Source organism: Pterocles gutturalis, unplaced genomic scaffold (assembly GCF_000699245.1).
Source record: "Pterocles gutturalis isolate BGI_N339 unplaced genomic scaffold, ASM69924v1 scaffold28088, whole genome shotgun sequence".
NCBI lineage: Eukaryota > Metazoa > Chordata > Aves > Pterocliformes > Pteroclidae > Pterocles > Pterocles gutturalis.
In genome coordinates, this window is record NW_010124007.1 from 2,596 (window position 1) to 21,732 (window position 19,137).

The 19,137-nt window shown below is 38.4% G+C and overlaps 1 protein-coding gene across 1 annotated transcript in view; it reads left to right on the forward strand.

Moving 5' to 3' along the window:
* The first annotated feature begins 8,533 nt into the window (after window positions 1-8,533).
* Window positions 8,534-19,137, forward strand: part of LOC104465188 (probable G-protein coupled receptor 133) — a 47,380-nt gene continuing 36,776 nt past the window's right edge. The window contains exons 1-4 of the mRNA XM_010078131.1: window positions 8,534-8,602; window positions 8,699-8,735; window positions 12,789-12,872; window positions 18,667-18,789. Of these exons, the coding sequence (XP_010076433.1) occupies window positions 8,534-8,602; window positions 8,699-8,735; window positions 12,789-12,872; window positions 18,667-18,789 (313 nt within the window). The remainder of the gene's footprint in view (window positions 8,603-8,698; window positions 8,736-12,788; window positions 12,873-18,666; window positions 18,790-19,137) is intronic.

Genomic DNA, 19,137 nt, shown 5'->3' on the forward strand with positions numbered 1-19,137 from the left:
TTCATACCCAAAATCACATTTTGAACGGTTGACTTTGTTTTACTTTGCTTCCCTGCAGTATACATGAAGAACAGTTGCAGATACAAATAGGATTTTTTTTCCTGTTGTTTATTGTTTTGAAAATGTGTTTTTAGCCTGTTCCACGATTCCAGGGTGTGTCTTGTGATTTTAGGATCTTTGGAATGGCTGTTGCAGCTAACAGATGTAAGTAATTTCTCTGGTCTGGTTAATAAGTGTTACAGCAGGGTGAGGAACAAACCAGCAAGAGTCACAGTGGTCGAGAGAGCGCATGGAAGAGAATTTATGCTAGGGCTTGGTTTCTGTATTGACCCCTTCTATCCATGGAGAGCTAGAACTCCAAGACTCAGTACCTGAAGTTGCGGGGCTTAGTGTGGATCTTAATTCTGGAATTCAGTTTTCATGCTTTTAGTTAATGGGTTGCATCTCAGATTTGATGACTCTTCAGATCTTAGTAAGAGTGCAGCTTTGGAAGCTGCTGCCAACATTTCAGCCAGCGCTCTGATTTCTGTCCCCACCCTCTCTTTGCTTTTGCCACTTAGACCTAAAGTAAGAAACTACAAAAGGCAGGAACTGTGCTGTTCCCCATAGAATGAAAAGTCTTTAATATATGTACATCTCTAATGGGCTCAGATGTTCTTACTGAAAAGTAATTTGCAGATTGGCTTCAGGGTGTATTCTCCATTTGTGCTGGTAAACTTGCTTCACAAAGCAGTTGAATGAAACTTTCATGGAGTTGCTTTTACCCGGAAAAGCAATAGAGAATTAAATAAGACTTTAAGAGAAAAATTGGCACAAATTCCAAAGGCAAAACTTTATCATGTTGAAATACTTCTGTAATTAAGAAAATCTGACTACCTGAGTGATACCAAAAAACTTCCAGTTACAGGAAGTGGATTTTTGGCAAATAATATTTGGCTTAATCACGTAAAAAAATAATTTGTATAATGTTTTATTTATGCAATTATCCAATTTTATGTAAGTTTGACATTAAGGCTCAGGTAATCAAAGATTTGATTAAATTAAATCTTTGGGATTTGCACAGAAGCCTAAACTATTTTGCAAAAATAGTGTTTTCTTCAGTGTGTGGAGTAAAGCGTTCATGGCACTACCAAAATACAAAAAATGTCTAATGGATGGGATGATGCAGTAAATAAAACAATACAAAAGAGTAATCCAATAACTGTGAATTAGTGAGACCTCAGCCAAAGAAAACTTAAATGTGTAATTTATTGTATGATGTTATTCACCTGCTTACTGGGTCTCTGAATCATCAGGCTCTTAATGTTTTCAGAAAGAATATATAAATTAAATCTGCTTAACATTACATATATAGCATGATTAAATTATTTTCATTTGATTAGGCTTAAAATTTATTGTCAAAAAGCTGTATTTTGTTTTCTGGCATCGACCAGCAAATTCTCATTTTCTTAATTAGAAAAATATTTTTCTATGCTAGCGTTAGCCTTGTTGAATTAATTCCAGGATTTTTGTTTGTTTGCTTTTTCTTCAATCTGGATTGCTTAGTTGGACTTTATCAAGAATCATCCTACTGTTAACCACAGTAATACGGATGCTAATAAAATCTGTATGTCTGTATAACTGTTTCTCATGCTAGTAAAACTTCCATGTCCCTCGCACACCTCGCGTTCTTTCAAAGGCAATACCAGCTTGTATAGCCTGTACAGAATCCTTATGCATAATCCTTTTCCATAAGGTTTAGAAAGTCTTGCTTTTATTATTTTTTATTATTAAAATTGTTCTTTATAATGCCTTGAGGATCTTTGGATATTTTTTGATATGTGTTGGATATCTAAATTTCAGGGTTTGTACTGAAAATCTTATTGCTGCTATTAGCCAAAGTTAATATTGTTTGACTATGAGGAAAAAATGAAAAAAGGAGAATATACACATCCATCAGTGATTTCAGAAGTCACAGAATCATGGCAAAATACAGTTGAAATGGACCAACAGAACTAATTTAGCTCCTCATCATGCTGCAAGGTAAGACTGAGTGTTTTCATAGCCTCTGAGAAGTGTTTGTCCAGCCTGCCCTTCAGGACATCAGGTAATGGAAATTGCACAGCCCCTGCTGCCCTCCGCTCCTGCGGTGTTCTGCACTAACACCAATCCTCGCTGCCTCTTGCTCCTCTGCAATGAGTGTGAAAAACAGGTTTGATTCTTTCCATGTGGCCAAATCCCTCTGTCCTTCCTCGCTCGACACTCTTGGTTCCTGTTCTGCTGGTGACCCCCCCAAGCACAGCCTGCTTAGCCACCTGTTTCTTGACCTGCATTTATGTCGTGAGTTATTTGTGTGTAAGTACAGAACACATCCATTCCTGTTTATTACTTTGACAGTTGTTGCTCCTGAGTTTGAGCCCCAGAAGAGGCTGTTACTGCTCTAGGCAGTGTACGAACCTTAGAAATCATGGCTCTTGCCAGGGTTCTTCAGGTCTGAGTTAATTTCTGATCAAAAAAACCCCCACAAAACAACAAAAAACCCCCCAACTCAACATCTTTCTAATAGATGACTTAAACGTCAATATTAATTAAAATTGAATTTTGTATTAGTTCTGAATGTAAAAATAAGCATTTGAGTATTGTAGCTCAATAATGTATTGCATGTTGCACTGAGAGCAACAGAAGCAAAGCTGTAGCAAGCTTTGGAGTAACATTGCAAGTAAATCCTTGGATTTAGTAGATTGGGTTTGCTGGCCTGTGACACACATAATATTTTTGTTTCTGCTGCTATAAGGGCTACAGCCACATGTGTAGCTATGAGAACAGATCCTTACTGTCAGATATACAACCTGCTTTAGTTTTTTTCTAATAGAAAATGCACTTTCACATGTGATTTATTCATTTCAAAGTTTCAACTGGGAAAGCGCTAAAAGAAAAGGGACCAAATATTTAAATGGGTTTTTTAATGTTGTAAAATAAGAAAAAACCCCTCAGTTGTATATTTTGGTTTTGCTTGGAACTGGAGTCTTGAATTATGAAAGCACAGGGGGCTGTGCATATTTTCAGTTTAAATAAAACTTATCACAGAGCAGATTTTCCTGGGTAGTGAAGTACAGCCCTGATGTGCATTATGTAAGGGTAGCAATGAAAAGAGGGGAGGGTAGTTGCTAAATGCCTGAGAACAGACGCCACATAATTCTTCTAACACACAATACAAGTGCTGCAGTGTGTTAACCAATCTGTAGTAGTTTATTCTAGACAATCAGTTCACCTGTCTGAGCAGTTCTCTTCAAATCACACAATTTTTACCTCTGTTTTGAGTTTTCATTTACAATTAGAGATAAATTACACTAAAAAAAATGAGAGCTAGTTAATTAAGTGCTAAGTCTTCTGAGATACCTAAATAAAAGGCATTACCTACAAAAAAATACTTTGAGAGAAATATTTTTGCCCAATTAACTCTAATGATCATTTTCAGTTCCCTTGCTCAAAGAAGAAATGAGAGGTTGGAAAAGGAAAAAACACAGCCCTTCAAACTACAGTGCTTTAAAGTACTGCCAAATGCAGGATGGACCTGTCCGTCACAATATGCAGATAGCTGCTTTAAAAAAAAAAAAAACAAACAACAACGAAGTAGAAGCCCTAGTCTCAGTGAATTGGGTAGAACTGGTGTAGATCAAGCCACGGCTCCTTTGAAAGGCTGAAACAAGCCCCCCAATGGAAGAGACAGCTTTGAGTCTGCATTGCAGGTACTGATACCCACAGCTTGTGAATACATGAGTTGTAGCTAGTAGAAAGGAGTTTTGAGCTCCCTTTCTTCCCTATAAACCATATTGTCAGTTTAACTCCAGGTCCTGGGTGTTTCTGTTTGAACCATAGTGAAGGGGCTTCGGCTGCAGAGAGTTAAACTTCAGAATGGGGGGAACAGTCTAATGGGGCAGCCGAGGGTACAGTCCTTGGTTTCGGAAGGTGACAGCAGAATGCAGACAGGTTGTTGGACAGGGATGCACCAGTCAAAGAAGGACGGGGTGAATGACACAGATTGCTTCTCCATCAAGTGTTGGCAGTGCAGTTGCCAGCAGGGACAGCTTCCTTGCCCTGTCCCTCGTTGTGATTCATCCTTGCACAGTGACTAGAGGGAGAGGACTTCTCCAAGTCTTTGACCTTCCTGTTGAGTGTGAGCACTGCAGGAGTTTAAGTACAGCAACAACATGCTGCCTTGGTAGTGGATATACCAAACTTGGTCTGAGAGCTAGTGTGAGCTGTTCCCATTGCTACAGCCCTGTGCAAGGCCAACTTCATAGGTTTAGGAATAACTTTAAAGTGCAGAAGTGATGATTAAATAAAAACCCCTCAAAACTCTTATTTGTTATGGGCTCAAAGTTCTCCATTGGAGTAAGATTGTATAAAGAAAAGGTAATAAACAGTGTTAGAGGTGATCTCTTTATCTGTGAAACTGCTTCTGCTTTAAAATTCTGTGAGTAAATAGTTTATACTCATTGCAAAAATAACTGTGCTGGTACAAAGGTGTGTATTGAGAAGGTGGTAAGTTTTATACAAGATCTGGTTCCTTGCAGATGTGCAAATCTAATCAAATTGTGCCTATGAACATCTGAATAGTTCCAAGAGAGCTGAGAGAGTTGCCCTGGATGGTCCCTGTAGCAAAGCACAGCAGAATTGTTTACAAAACTGTGGGATGCTCTTTGTGTAAGAGAAGTAAAAGCAGTTCTACGACTTACCTTGGATGTCCATGACAAGCCAGAAAAGTTAATGCTAAAATTACAAATTTAAGCAGATGGGTGGTGATATTTCAGTTGTAACCACCTTGTAAATAATTTCTGTTACTGACAGAGAAATAGTTTGACCAGGGAGTCATTTTAGTCCAGAATATTTACTGGTTTATTAGTAGAAATTGTGGTGTTAGGGAAGTTTTACAAAATTTAGCTGTTATGTTAGATTGATTCTTAAAATACTCCTAGGATATTTGGTAAAACATTTCAATCCCAATTATGCATCAGGTCTCATGTGGGAAGTTAATGATTCCAGTGAAAACAAGGGAAGAAAGCTGTATTACAGATTGTTTGTCTTAGGCAGTGTAAAGTGTTCTTTAAATGATTATTTTCTCTGCTTATATTTACATAGTTAGCAATAAAGATTTTTAACTTCAGGTTATTTTTAATTTCCTGGTAAATGTTGGCTAGAGCACTTGCTAATTTTCTGTTTCAATAATATCATCGTGAATGGACAGAAGGTGAACAAGGGAAGCTGGAACTGAGTGTTAAGATGAATTATTGCACGATAAGGCACACTCACATTGCTGTGGAAGTGTTGCAGCAGACATCGCCAACACAGAACGCTTGAGCTTTCTTTTTTTGTTAAATCTTTGTCTTTGAAAGTCCATCAACCCCACCTCCCAAAAAAAGTGTAAAAAAAAAAAAAAAAAAAGGGGGGGGGGGAGAGAAACCTGGGGTATATAATTTCCCAGTGCTGTTTTACAAGCCTCTGGTTGTTGATACAGATCATGAAGCATCCTGCTCTGCTCATTTGGGGAACTCATTCTACCTGTCAGCAAGCGTCCCAGCTGCAGAGCAGCCCTTCCCTGGCCTTCTCCCTGCTCTGTGCTGAAGTGGGACAGAAAATCCAGAGAAGCTCCATGGCCCTCCAGCACAGTGACATGGGGGTGACAGCTTTCTCCTCCCTCCCTCCCCCAGCAGGGTCCCAGGGTGGGGAGAACCCTCTCCCCGGGCTGAGCACAGCCTGCCCGGAAGCTCGGCACCTGCAGACCTTTGTGCTTTTATTGACGTGTAAGTGCTTTCAATGAACATTATTTGATCCGCAGGTTACTCAAGAGCAATCCACTGGGCTTGTTTGTCTCCCGAGCATTGGGATGGTTGCTCTGGTTTGCATGCGAGATGCCCAGTGCTGCCTCTGGTCTGTGGTGGAAACACTGGGACTGTTCAGCTCAGGTTTCCAGAGGATCACAGGAATAAATTCCAAATTTGTTTCTGCAAATAATCTCCAATGTCTGCTTGCAATTTGCTGTTTCCACTAAAATTTTTGGCAGGGAATATGTTTTCTTGGATTCTCACAATTGTTTTGGTAAGCATATTCTTTCCCTTGACAGGCCCCTTTTGGCAAATATTTCAAATTCCTGTCTTTTTCTTTTTGCATTTTAGCTTTTCTCAACATTTTTTAGCTGCAACTCTCTCTTATTTCTAAGGGTGGCTCTACTTGTTAGTGCGTGATGCAGAATTCCTAGGCTTTACACAGAATTCCTCCTCTTTCTTCAGGATGCAGAGGAGTTTGTGGAAGGGAAGGAGTCTAAAAAAACCTAGAAGGAAGTAAGCCAAAATCAGCCTGGTTACAACTAAGTAGGAAGCTAAATTTTTGTAGGAACTGAAATTCAAAATTTTCAAAACTATTTTGTTGTAGGTCCTAAATCAGGGTCACAAACAAAATACAAATTTTATTTCAACCCAGAAATTTTGTAATATTAAACTCTGGTAACATTGAAGCATTCATGCAGCATGGATGTCCTGAGGTTTCCAAAATTAATTTTAATCTCATCAGTCCTAGACCGTGGAGTCCCACCTACTCACCAGTCGTCTCCAAAGAGCTGGTTACTACCAGAAGCTTTGGGAGTTCAGTGTACACTGGGGAGCCAGCCGGGTAAATCAGGGCCACGGCTGCTACCAACATGCCAGGCTTCCTCCTACAGAATCTCTATAGAAAGTGTCAGTGGAAAACTGTTTCATCCTAGAAGTTATAATTGACTCTGGTTCTGTGCGGAGGTTATGATTAAGAAGTAGACAAGAGAGTTAATATTCTGGAAGAAATAGAGCTAAGAAAAGGAACCAGGCTGATATAGGCACCTGAAAAGATGGAGCTGAGAGTCACAAAATGGATGGGCAGGGAAGGGAAGATAGCTAAAAGTCAGAAGATAAGTCATAGATGGGCAGTGACGTGCACGGAAGTGGGAGCATGTGGTCACTTGTCTATAGATCGGTATCTTGTGCATCCATTGATTTTGGGCAGAGAACGTTTTGCTGTGTGAGTAAGCATCTGGGGCTGAAAATAAGATCTAATCCATTAATATATTTTTTGGCAAAAGAAAAGGTAACTAAAATAATTCGAATTTTGCTGAGATGTTAGCATGGTCTGATTCAGATTTTTAGTTTCTGATCTTGCCTACATCACCTTTAAAGGACTCATGAGGATACAGAAGGGCTTGATATGGAAATACGGGGGAGAGGTGAACAGGGCTGATGAGCTTACCAGATTTTTAAAAAAATTTTACTCCTTCAGTTTATTTCATTGAAAGTAAAGAACTTGAAGGGAACTGAAAACAAGATTTTACCATAGAGGAGCAGAGTAAATCAACTAGTTCTAGCCGCTCTTTTTCTTTTATGTATAAAATGATGGTTAACATTTGTGACGCAGTTCCTTATGTCATCGGAAGGATCTTAAAAAAATACACAACTGTAATTATTTTTTATTAAAAAAAAAAGAAAGTGGAAACTATGGAAGTATTTTCTTAGATCTTTCTACTTTTATTGTGCAACTTTGAGCAAATCAGCGAAATGGCTAATGCCTCAGTTTCCCCTTCTGGACAGAGCCATAGTAAAATTAATCCCTCAGAGGACCATCTGATTTAAACCAGTGTATTTTTAAATGTTGTGCTTCTTTAGACAGAAACACAATCTGTTAACTTAGTAAATACATCTTAGCTTTCCTTCAGAAATTTCTGTCCAAAACATTTTTTATTTTTCTTAAGCATTTACATTATGAACACTTTTTCTGGCTTTGAGCCTTCTTTAAGCGTGCAGATTGCTAAGAGCAGCAATCTCTGTATCTGTTTGCTGAAGCACGTTGACTTGTTTCCACTTGTTCCTGCCTGGCTGGTGTTAGGACCCAGAAAAGAGGCAGCAGCAACGTGATATAAATAGAGTACCAGAATGGGACAAAGTTTGAGAAGAAAGCATGACATCACTCCGACTTGCTCTCCACCCAAAAAGATCTGGGATGGAGGTGCAAACGTGAGCTGGACGAGCGAGGAGTGAGCAGCTCTATTCAGCTCACTTTCGGAGGAAATCGTGAGAGTTTTACGCCCTGTGTGCTATAAGGAAGTACATTTTCTTGCTAGCAAAAGTAAAACTGGCTTCAGACCTCTGACAATGTAAAAGTAATTGAAAGGAAAAGGCAACCAAAGGAAGAAAGTTGAAAACAAGATATTTTCTTTTTGGCACAGATTATAACAGGAATATTTGACTTCTGTCCATGGAGCAGTACAACTTTCGGATCTGATGCACATTTCTTTTAATTTTCCTCCAGTCACGGTAATTTATTTATGGTTAAATGAAGAGATCAAAGTGTGAAGCAAGCGAATACTACTCAAAGGGATATCTGGAAGGATATTTTACCATCACTGAAGGAATGGACTTTTTGAACCTGCATGGAAAATGGCTCTTTTAACACAAAAAATAGCAAAGGAAAACTTATGATTGAAATATTACAGGGATTTTATTTCAGTTGTACTTTTAACCTTAAATAGACCATGGAGAATTTATTATCCCTGCTCTCTTGTCACTATTCTTTGCTGATTTTATTTCAGTACAAGTATCAGGTAATGTTCTGAGTATGGTCAGTACTGAGATCTATTTGGATTCCTCTTAGCAAGTTTTGCCGAACTCTGTCTCATCATGTAATGTTTTCTGTGCAGGTGTATGGAAACTATTCCCAGCTGCCCAAACACCCAGGTAAGGAATGTTCTATTTACATTTTATGACAGTGTGCTGAAATATTTACTTGCTTTTTTTTTTGGTCTGTATTTTTCGTTTTCTTAGTAGCTCCAAAGAAACTGTGATCCTACGTTTGAATGTCAGCTCTGTATTAAAAAATGTCATAAAGTCTAAAGTATCAGGCTGTCCCAGTAATTTTAAATTCAGTAACCTACCTACTAAATATTCTACATAGAAATGTATTTGGAGAAAAGCTGATTGTATGTGATATGTAGAGAAATCGTATGTAGAGTGTTTGTTTATTATTACATTTCTTGAGCATGAGTTTCTGAAGCAGACCCCTACACAGACTATTTTCTTTTTTTCCTCGCTGTCCTAGTGCTCCCCAGTTTCAGTTCATTGATTTGCAGTTAGATATGCCAGCTTGTGTACTTTGCAGTACGTTGGCATGACTTCAAGTCATCTACCCTCCTGCCAGCCTTCATGCTCAAGTTTAAATCAGTTATAGATCATATTAAGGATCTCTCATCTGTTTTCAATATAGAAAAAACTTTCTCAAAGCTGCTTTGGGGGCTGTGTGTGTAACTGCAGAATTCCTCTGTTTATATAAATAGTTTAACCTCAAGCCTCATGGTGGTGTACAAGTACAATTTTACTGCTTTCCCAATTCATGTATTGCTTTGTGCTTTCAAGTTTTAACCATATGTAATTATTTTCAAAATAAAATACAGGGTGATGTGGAAAAGCCATGTTGTCTGCTATTGTGGTAGCTTCAGCCTGATCGGTTTCTTTTGTTCTATTTTCACGCAAAAACAAAGAAATAGTCTCATTTCCCATAGATGAGGACCACTGGCTTCTAGCTGATGGAACAATAGGGGGAAAAAAGCCTCCCACAATAAAGGGGCAAGCTACAGAACAGGAATTCTGTAGTACAGCGCGTGTGGGGAAGCGTAACTGCGCGCGATGCGCTCTGGATTTGATCTACCCTGTAAACAAGTCCTGTGATTTTGTCCTAAACACTGAGTAGTTACCTGTTGAAAGGGTATTGCAAATATAAGCTGAATTCAAGGCAACAGGTAATTATTTTCAGAGGTCTCCTCAGGGCTGATTGTCTGGAAGTGGAGTAACAGCATGGCTTTGTATAGTTCAGAACTGGGAGCTGAGAGAGCCACTTACGTGCAGGGTGTCTCTAAGCAATTCACTTTGCTGTACCTCTATTTCCCTTCCCATTTTCTTTTCCCATTTTTTTCTAGCTTTTAAATGTCAGCTCCTTAGAATATAGCTTTTCCTTATGTGTTTGATGCCAACCATGGCAATGCTTTTGTCGTGATGCTGCTACTGCTGCTACTAATAAAATACATGTGCCACGTTGTGACACAGTGTTTTGGCATCAAATAATTTTCTCCTCAGATTTTTCTTTTCTATTTTTCTCTATTTTCTTTTTAACGTTAATACTTTTTTTTCCCTGATACAAAAGGGAGATATTAATGGGAGCAAGAGATATTTTCATACAAGCTCACTGTGAAACAGCAGGCGTGTTGTGTGCTCTGCAAAATGGAACTGGTAGTTTGACGAAAGTCAGATGGAGGTACATCAGCACAGGTTGTGTATGTGGATGTTCTTAATACTACAGAAATCTGTAACTTTCCTTTCTTTTGCAGCAGCTAGAATATGTTATTTGAAGATAGAACTAAGCCCGTACCCAGATTTAGTTTATGTAAATGCAAAAACTTTGTTCCTCGATGTGCCTTGCCATGCTCAGCTTAGTTGAGTTTGGGTTCCCTGGAATGTTCAGACGGGGTTTTGTACGTGCTTGTTCTGTGTCGTTATTCTCTTATGTTGGCAGTAGCTTCCTCCTTTTTTTAGCTGTTGTGCCTTCCTCTATCTTCCAGATATTCAAAGGAAACATCCAGTCGTAGAATCCATTTCTCTAAAGACATCCCCATCTTATCTGTTTATACTCGCGCTCCCTCCCTGGGGGAAAACCTCTGACAACTGCAAACATTTCCAGATAGGCGGGCCAATCATATATCCTGATCAATGGATCGTTTGTTAGATATCTTTGGTATAGGTGGTTTTGGAAGCAAGTCTGAGTAGTTTGTGTATCCTCACAAGATGCAGAGCTTCTTTTAGTTCTGTGCTCTCAGATCTACAGTTGCTTGTTGTGACGTTTAGCAATTTGATCAGCTTTGCGCTCTTAATAGAAAGGTCTTAGGGAACCTCTCTGGTTCACAGCTCTGAAACTGTGCTGTGAGGATGGAGGACATCAAACTCATCTCCACTGTGGGGGCTAGGCAGTTTAAGGATGCAAATAAAATTTTTGCACCTTCATATCCATGATAAAGAATTATTTTTTTTGTGTATCCAGGATGCTAAAATGATAGAACAATTATAAAATAGGCAAGGTGTTTTGATCTCAAGAGTGAAGAAAGGTGTGGGATAGACTGTAAATGTCAAAGGCCACTGCTTGTGATTTGTTTTAATTTGCACACTGGGGTGTATGGTGCATGCAGCTTTTGTATGGGGCATGACAGCTGGAGTGGTTTTTAAGAAATTTATCTCAATTGGCTTCACACCTGAGGTTCTTGAAGGATTGCTTGGGAATGACAAATGACTGCAGGGCAAATAACTACAGATGTGGTGTAACAGAAATACTTGCTCCCTCTGTCCCTGTCATCCCTCGTCCCCACGACGCCCCGCACCACCCCCCAAAGAAAAGATTAACTCAAACGAAAAGGAAGATATGCCTTGATGGTGAAGAAAACACGTTCTCACTCACATTCACAGTAAAATTTCAGTAGATCTGTATCAACCTTCTAAAACTTTTTTAGATATAGGAGATGATAAATTTATTTCAGCACAACTGGTTAAATTAATTATTTTGAGAATAAAGGGTTTCTTGCAGCTGACAAGATAGAAATTTCTCTTCATGTTTTCCTACATTATTAATGCTCTGCCCTTGAAACAGAATTATTAATGCAAAATGGGATGGTTTTGGACAGACCACTTCTGGTCAGGTTTGAGGAGTCACATCTCCTGAAGTCTGTTCAAACTCATCAATTAGACTGTGCAGATCAATCTGCCAATGGAAACCAACAGATGTGTTGCTTTTGACAGCTTGTCTGTTGCTAAGGAGGGCATTAGGAAAACAAAATGTTCTTGTCAGCCACAAGGAGCTGTTCTGGTTTAGGTGCAGTGGAGAAGGTTCTGAAGAAACAGCTGATGCCACGCAGGCAGGAGTGGACTGTTTTCCATGTATTGCTTAATACTCTGGAGCCCCTTCTCTTGAGGAACACCAAATTCCTTCCATTAAAGGGTCTAGCTCTTCTATGTCAAGGTGTGAGTTATGTGGAGGCATCAGGCAGGCTCGGCTCTGCAGTACCATCAGCACAGGCACCTATCCTCTCACCCATGGTGCAGCTCCTCCACCGCTGAGTACTGCTCCCTACTATGTCTGAGTAGTGTCTCTCCATAGAGACCAAAGGTGAAAAAACAGCTTGGATTAATAGAACCAAGTGTTGCAGCGGTTTTTCCAGTGGGTTTTGGAAAGAGGATAAGATTCCTGGGAATTCTCTAGCATCTTCTCCTACTCTCTTGAACTACAGAGAGCTGAGCTACCTGTGGAGGAGGCAGGAGCGGTAGTATGCTGTAGAGGCTGGACGTTCCCCTGTGCATTCCCTTCTCGGGGCTTTGCACTGCCCACTGTGTGTTTAAAATCTCGGTATGAGCTTGAAATTACTCTGGGGTGACTTCTTAACTGCTACCTTGACAAACGCTGCCTGATGCACTAACAGAGATTTATCTAGAGATTGTTACACATTTTAAGTGCAATTAGAGTGAAAATCAGTTGAGACTTAAACAGGCTTTCCTCAGTGGCCGATCAGATATATTGCTTTAATCTCCTCTGCCATTTTGATTTATAGTTTTGCCTATGTGTAGTACTTGATTTACATCAAATATCGCGTTTAACTTAACCTATTTGAACTCCTTTATTGTTCTGCTCTGTGGAGACTTGTTACACTCCTTGTTGGGCCTTACTTCAATAACCTTTTCCATTGTGTTTCTTGAAAGGGTTCAAAGTTCTCGCATCAGCTTCCCACTACTGGCCACTGGAAGATGTGGATGGAATCCATGAGTTTCGGGATACAAATGGAGGTAGACAAAGGATTTGTTGAAAATGGCAATAACATAAGTGTTTGTGGCAGTCTGTGGGTAGAAGGCGAGCAGGAGAAAAGAAGGGGTTAGCTTTAGTACCACAGCAGTTGATATTTTTTTTTTTTTTCAGTTAATGTTTTTGCAGTGCTCTGCTGTCCAAATGCTATTGTATTTGTGAACTGATTTTTATAGAGTATTCATAGACATTTTATGGGCTGTCTATGTGTTGTTAAGGTTATAAAGAGAAAAGGTTTATGATCCAAAGAGTCATTGAAATCACATTGTTATTACTTGGTTTGGTACACGCATAACATGCGCTGATACGCTCAGTGGCTGAGATCTTTGGCTCTGCCAGCAGTGCAGCTACCTGCTTCTTTTTGCTTTTTGGGAGGAGTTAAAGGCCCAAATTCTTCGTGCACTTTTGAAAATTGCACGTAGTACCTATAGCAAGAGAACTGTAAGCTCTTATCTGAATACTTCTTACTAATTTTTCTCTACTTCTGGATATTTCCTTAAAAGCAGTGCCGCAGCATTCGTTCAAATTCGTCTTCCAATTGGGCAAAATCAAGGAGGTTTGGTAAGGCAAAACTCACTGGTTTGACAGAGTCGGTTGTCAGGACTGCAGGGTCCCGAAGGGAATTATGATACGAGGCAGTCTGGTGGGATCCAGCAGTTTTCTGGTTCAACTGTTTCACATCAGGACCAAGAAGGGTGGTGGGGGCTTCCCAGGGGTGTGAAGGTGATGTTGATGGAGCTTTGGCTGGACCACTGAATCCCATCTCAGCATTATGGGCTCACAGGGCTGTGCCTTTCAGATGGAATTTTCAGCTATGCTCTGCCTCTTTCTGAGACTCAAAGGCCCCTTAGTAGTTTTCACGTGAACTGTTTTTCCTCCCTGACGTTTTAGCCAATTCCAGGTTGGGCTGATGTATATTCCCCGGCATTTCTCACGCTCTGCCTGACCACCTTGTCGGCAGAGCTGAACTGCTTTGTACTAGTGCAAGGGGTAGCTGCTGGTGACTGATATCTTCACCCAGAAAAATCACTGCAGAAGATTAAATCGGGTGTTAGAGACCTTTACAACCTTACATGAAAAATGTTACAAAAGTGCAGAGTTATTGCTATTTATTACCCAAAAATGGCAACATCAATCTCTGTTCCTAAGTGGGAAAAATGGGGAAAAGATCCATAGATATCGAAAAGCTTTTATTCCAGAGGTGTTCAAGTATTTTAAGCTTAAACTTTCACCCATTTTGCCACAGTTTCTGAAAGGATTGAAATTGACTGACCAGAACGAAATTTGGGCAATATTCTGCTCCCATTAGAGGCTGATGGCACCATTCCCATTGACTTCAATAGAATCATAATTTGGCTTACAAAAATTATCATATGAGTCCTCTAACGCTGTGTTAAAGTAACTTTCTGACACTGGGCTTCACGTAGTTTCAAGAGGAGTAAAGCATGCCATATCTAGCAGTTTTGGCACTCATGTTAAGATGATGTTGTTTTGAAAGTGCTTGAAAGTGAGATATAAAATATAGCTCTTGGAAAAATTACAATTGATGTTAGATTTTTTTTTTTTTTTTTGCATTATGTTAAATTACATTATTTCAGCAAAATTCAGGAATCTTCTCAGTTGTATCTTGGAAGAGAGAAAGCAGAATATATAAAGTTCCTGATCCTACAAGGCTTCACTTACAGGAATAGGACTGGCTCACCAGTCTGACTCCTTTTACAACGCTGTGTTAAATAACTCCATAAAGGCGCCAGCTGCATGACTTTGCTGAAAAAAAGTTTGGAGGACTTTGTCTCATTATTATTTGCAGAGGGTGCCAGTAGCCAAAAGACTTTTTCTCTGCAGTGCAATTCTGACAATGTTGAATTCTTTCCTTAATGTTGTAGTGGATAGTTCGAATTCTTCTCAGTTGCTTATATTGTGTCTTATAATACACAGATATTATTTCAACTGCCTCCAGCAGCAGTTTTATGTGTTTATCTGATTTTTGACTTTGACATACAAGATAAGTTTTCTTTATTGTTGTAATCTAATGCAGGTGACAATTTGCTTGTTTTTGATACCATTCTGATTACACAACTCTTCTGTTTATTGCTGGAGTCTGTCTTGTTTCTCCACTCATTGTATCATGCAATTATTTTCATTCCATGTTTCTCCTCTTAAATCCTTGAAGCATCATAATCTGTCCGTCATGTTAATCCATTTTATTTGTTGAAGCCATTGTGTGTGAAGCCAGATTTATATCTCTCAATGCATTTGTGTTGTGAGAGAGTTGTCAGCAAATTTTTTTTTTTTTGTTCTCTCAGCAGTAGAAGCAATTGAAGGGAGGCAATCAGCTTAAAATATAGCAAATAAAAGAAGTGACCATGTCCTGTTTTTTCATCTGACCCCTTGTTTTCCATGCATTTTTGTTGTGAGGTTTTTGTGTGCGCTTTTTTTTTTTTTTTTTTAAAGAGCATTTGCCTTACCCTTCTGTGAGTTGGTCTAAATCCCAAATCAATGTATCTCTATTTACTTTCATGGGCTTTCTACCAAGCTCTTTTTGCCTGTGCAGGGTAAATAATTACAGTGCAAGATACTGTTAAATTATAAAAATTTTTATAAAATGGATAATTAAATTTTATTGTCAGATATAAAGTATTGAGATTTTTTCTTCTGTTTAGATGGAATTTCTTGTATCTTAATTTGTGCCCATTGCCTCTTATCTTTCGCCAAATGCAACTGAAGAGAGTCTGGCAGTATCTCTACACCTCCAGTATGGTGTTGATACACACTGATAAAATCCCTGAGCCCTCTCTTCAGAGCAGTCCCAGCGTTCTCAACCTTTTGCTGGACTTGCTCCAGTAAGTCCATGTCTCTCTTTTACTGGGAGACCAAGAACTGGACATAGTACTTGAACTGTGCCCACAGCTTTTTGCACCAGTATAATGATTTTTGTTATAAATGCAAAGTTCCTTACCAGCATGATTATATTTCAGAGCCCTTCATCTGCAGTTATATTTTTTAGTAGTTTTTTTCCTCCTCAGTTATTGCAAGGAGAAAAAAAATATTGTTTTAATGATACTGTATTTACTCAACTTGTGTAGTTAAAGAATCCAACAGTCATGTGCATACAAGTCCTTGGGAGGAGTGGTTGTATGATAATTTCAAAGGCCACTGACCAACATCTGTGATTTGTGCTATGTTGAGAGATATGAACTGGTCAATTCATTACTGATTGTGTTTATTCATTGTTTTGCTTATTTTCATATTTTCTTTTGTTGTTCCACCCAGCTCTAAGAATCCACAACTTCACTGTGCTTCCTTCCCATAACTCTACCTTTGTATATACCAATGACTCTGCCTACTCTAACTTCTCTGCAACTGTAGGTGAGGATTTACGTATTTTATGTTCTGCATTTATCAAGCTTGGATAGTTCTTGTAACGTTGGATTCAAAGTTAACTCAGAGTTTTGATTCAAGAGGTCAGGTGGTAATTTTCTATAATTGAAAAAGTGCTCCTGCAATGTTACCTGGATTATTCTGAACTACTGGGAGAGACATCCCCATGCTAAGCAGCCCGTGGGAGGATGAGTCCCAGGAGTCCTCCAAAACCTAAAATATTTGTATTAAGCTGAAAAGAAACAGAGATGACATTTCAGAGGAACATACAAGAACAAATAGATTGTGGGTTTTTTTTTTCCCTTTAACCTTGAAAGACAAGAAAGAAGAAGCCATCTGTTTCTCACCATTTCATAGTGATTTTTAAAGGACACATTAAGAAAGACAAATACAAGCAAATTTGCAAAGCCTGGAAGTAAGATCTTTTCAATCATGACATCTTTGAATAAAGTGTTGTTTTGTGGTGGGGTTTTTTGGGTTTTTTTTTGTTTTTTTTTTTTAAGCAAGCAAAAATATGCATATGTCCTTTTAATTTTTTTTTTTTTTTTTTTTTTTTTTTTGTATCGACACACAAGGAGGAAAAAAAAAGGAAGAACAGTAAATGCCAACTCCAGGCAGAAACCTGACAGATTGAAAACTAGCTACATCTACATCAGCATAAGCTTGAAGTAATTTAATATGTCACTAGGATTTACACTTGTGTAGGTTCAATTGAAATGTGACCTCTTGTCCTCTTTACAATTAGATATTAAGTCACATCTAGTTGTTGGAAAACCTGACCTAAGGAGAAGGGTGGAAGTGGTAGAACTGTCATTTAGGCTGCTCACATACTAGGAAGTTTATATTAGAATATAAAACCTGCAGTTTTTCTACTCTCTAACACTAAAAGTATGCTGGAAAATGTGGACTCTTAGTAATGAACTTCAAATGACCCTAATTCCTTTTAGTCCTCACTTGTCTGCTTTATAGACCATTTGCATAGTTCTCACATAATAAGATATATTCAGGATGAACATTAAAAAGAGTGACATCAATGGCGAAGGAAGCGCTATGGAAACAGAAATGCATTAGCTTGTGGGATTTATTCTGGCTAGCTTAATTTAGAATTCAAGTGACTCAAGAAGAAATTAGAAATGCTTGCTTCACTCCATAATACACACTCAAATTCTAAAATGAAACTAAATGTTATCTGTGAGTTAGAGACAGAACTTGTTGACTTTTTCCTCATAGGGAGGGGAAGATACCCAAAACCTGCACCTCAGAGCAGGAAAAGATTATTCTCACTGCTGGTGTTTCCCTTGGAGCAACTCTTAACACTTCCGTAAGAAATTATAGAGAAAAGTCTTAAAACCAAGGTCCTGTATCTTCACAATCCTTGTGGAAACACCATCACAACCAATGGTAACAACATGATATTCCAAACTGAACAATTACGTTGTCCGCTCAGAAGCAGATGATAAAACATTCTGCGTTCTGTGGAATGCAGAGTTTTTAACACAGTGGAATTTTGAGGTTGTCATTTCCTATTGTCTTCATTGCTAAAATTAGTCTCTCTTTTTATCTTGGGACAAATGTGATGAACTTCCCATCATCATCTATCAGCTGGACTCAGACCTTAGTGAGGTTTCCTGTTGTAATGGACTGTCATGGCTTTTTAGTATTAAGAAGGCTTTAGCTAGTAGGAGATGAATCATCAGTGCTTTTCTCATGGAAGGAACACAAGAAAATTGCAATCAAATCACAAGACAATTAGTCATTATCCGTGTTAGACAAAGATATAGAGTCTCCAAATGACAATGATGCCATACTAAGGGATGTCTGGAAAGGACAGGCATTTCTGCCTTTGAATCTATCTTGTCAAGTATATTTCATAGATTTTTTTTTAAATTAAAAGTGACTTTTAATCACAAAATGTCCCTTTCAAAAGGGACAAAAATGAAAAAAAAAACTATTCTGTTATATTTTTGATTGATTAAAGAATTTCTTCACTAACTCAGCCTAACAGTAAGACAGAAATATCTCCGTGATGTGTCTGGTATTCAGGACTCTTGAAAGCATAAAGTTTGTTCAGATTATTTTGAGATTATGATTTTTGGGTGTAGGGGTTCTGTCAAGCAGTCTTAGTTAATCAAGAATCTGAGTGATGGATATGAGTATATGTTTTACAAACTTGAAAGAACCATACAGATAACTCTTTCATTTAAAAAAAAACCCCAAACAAACCCAAACCCCACCAAACTCAAAAACCAAAAAAGAAAACCAACAATAAAAATACAACAAAAACAAGCCTATACTTAGGACAAGATAAACATATAAGGTCTACGAGTCTGTTAAAATCATGTTTCCAGGAAGTTTTGATTTATATAAATGTTAAACTATAGTTTGCTTTTCCTTTAGATATTGTAGAAGGAATGGTGAACAAAGGAATTTACGTCACTGAAAAGAAAGGAGTTACCTTTCTCTTCTTTGGAAGCTATCAAAATTCTTGCATTAGTAATCCAGAAGCTTGTGGACCTGAAGGTTTGTAAATCCATTAATTCCTATTTGCTTTTCTTTTGCTGTCTATTTATGTAATTCACTAATCGTTGTTTCTTTCCTCATGGGAATGAAATCTTAAATTCCAGCTTGACACTTTTCTTCGTTGACTTTTAAAACAATTGAATGTTGATTGCGGAAAATGTAGTCTTTTCTAACTGCAATTTAAATTAGAACTAATCAGATCAATGATCTACAGTATAATTCAAACAAAACTAAAAGTAAGCTTACAGTACTCAAAATCTTGCCTGTGGCACTAGGATTCATTCCTACAAGAACTGCGGCTTGACAAACAAAAAAGTTGTTCTGCAGGTCTCAAATTTAGGAGACATT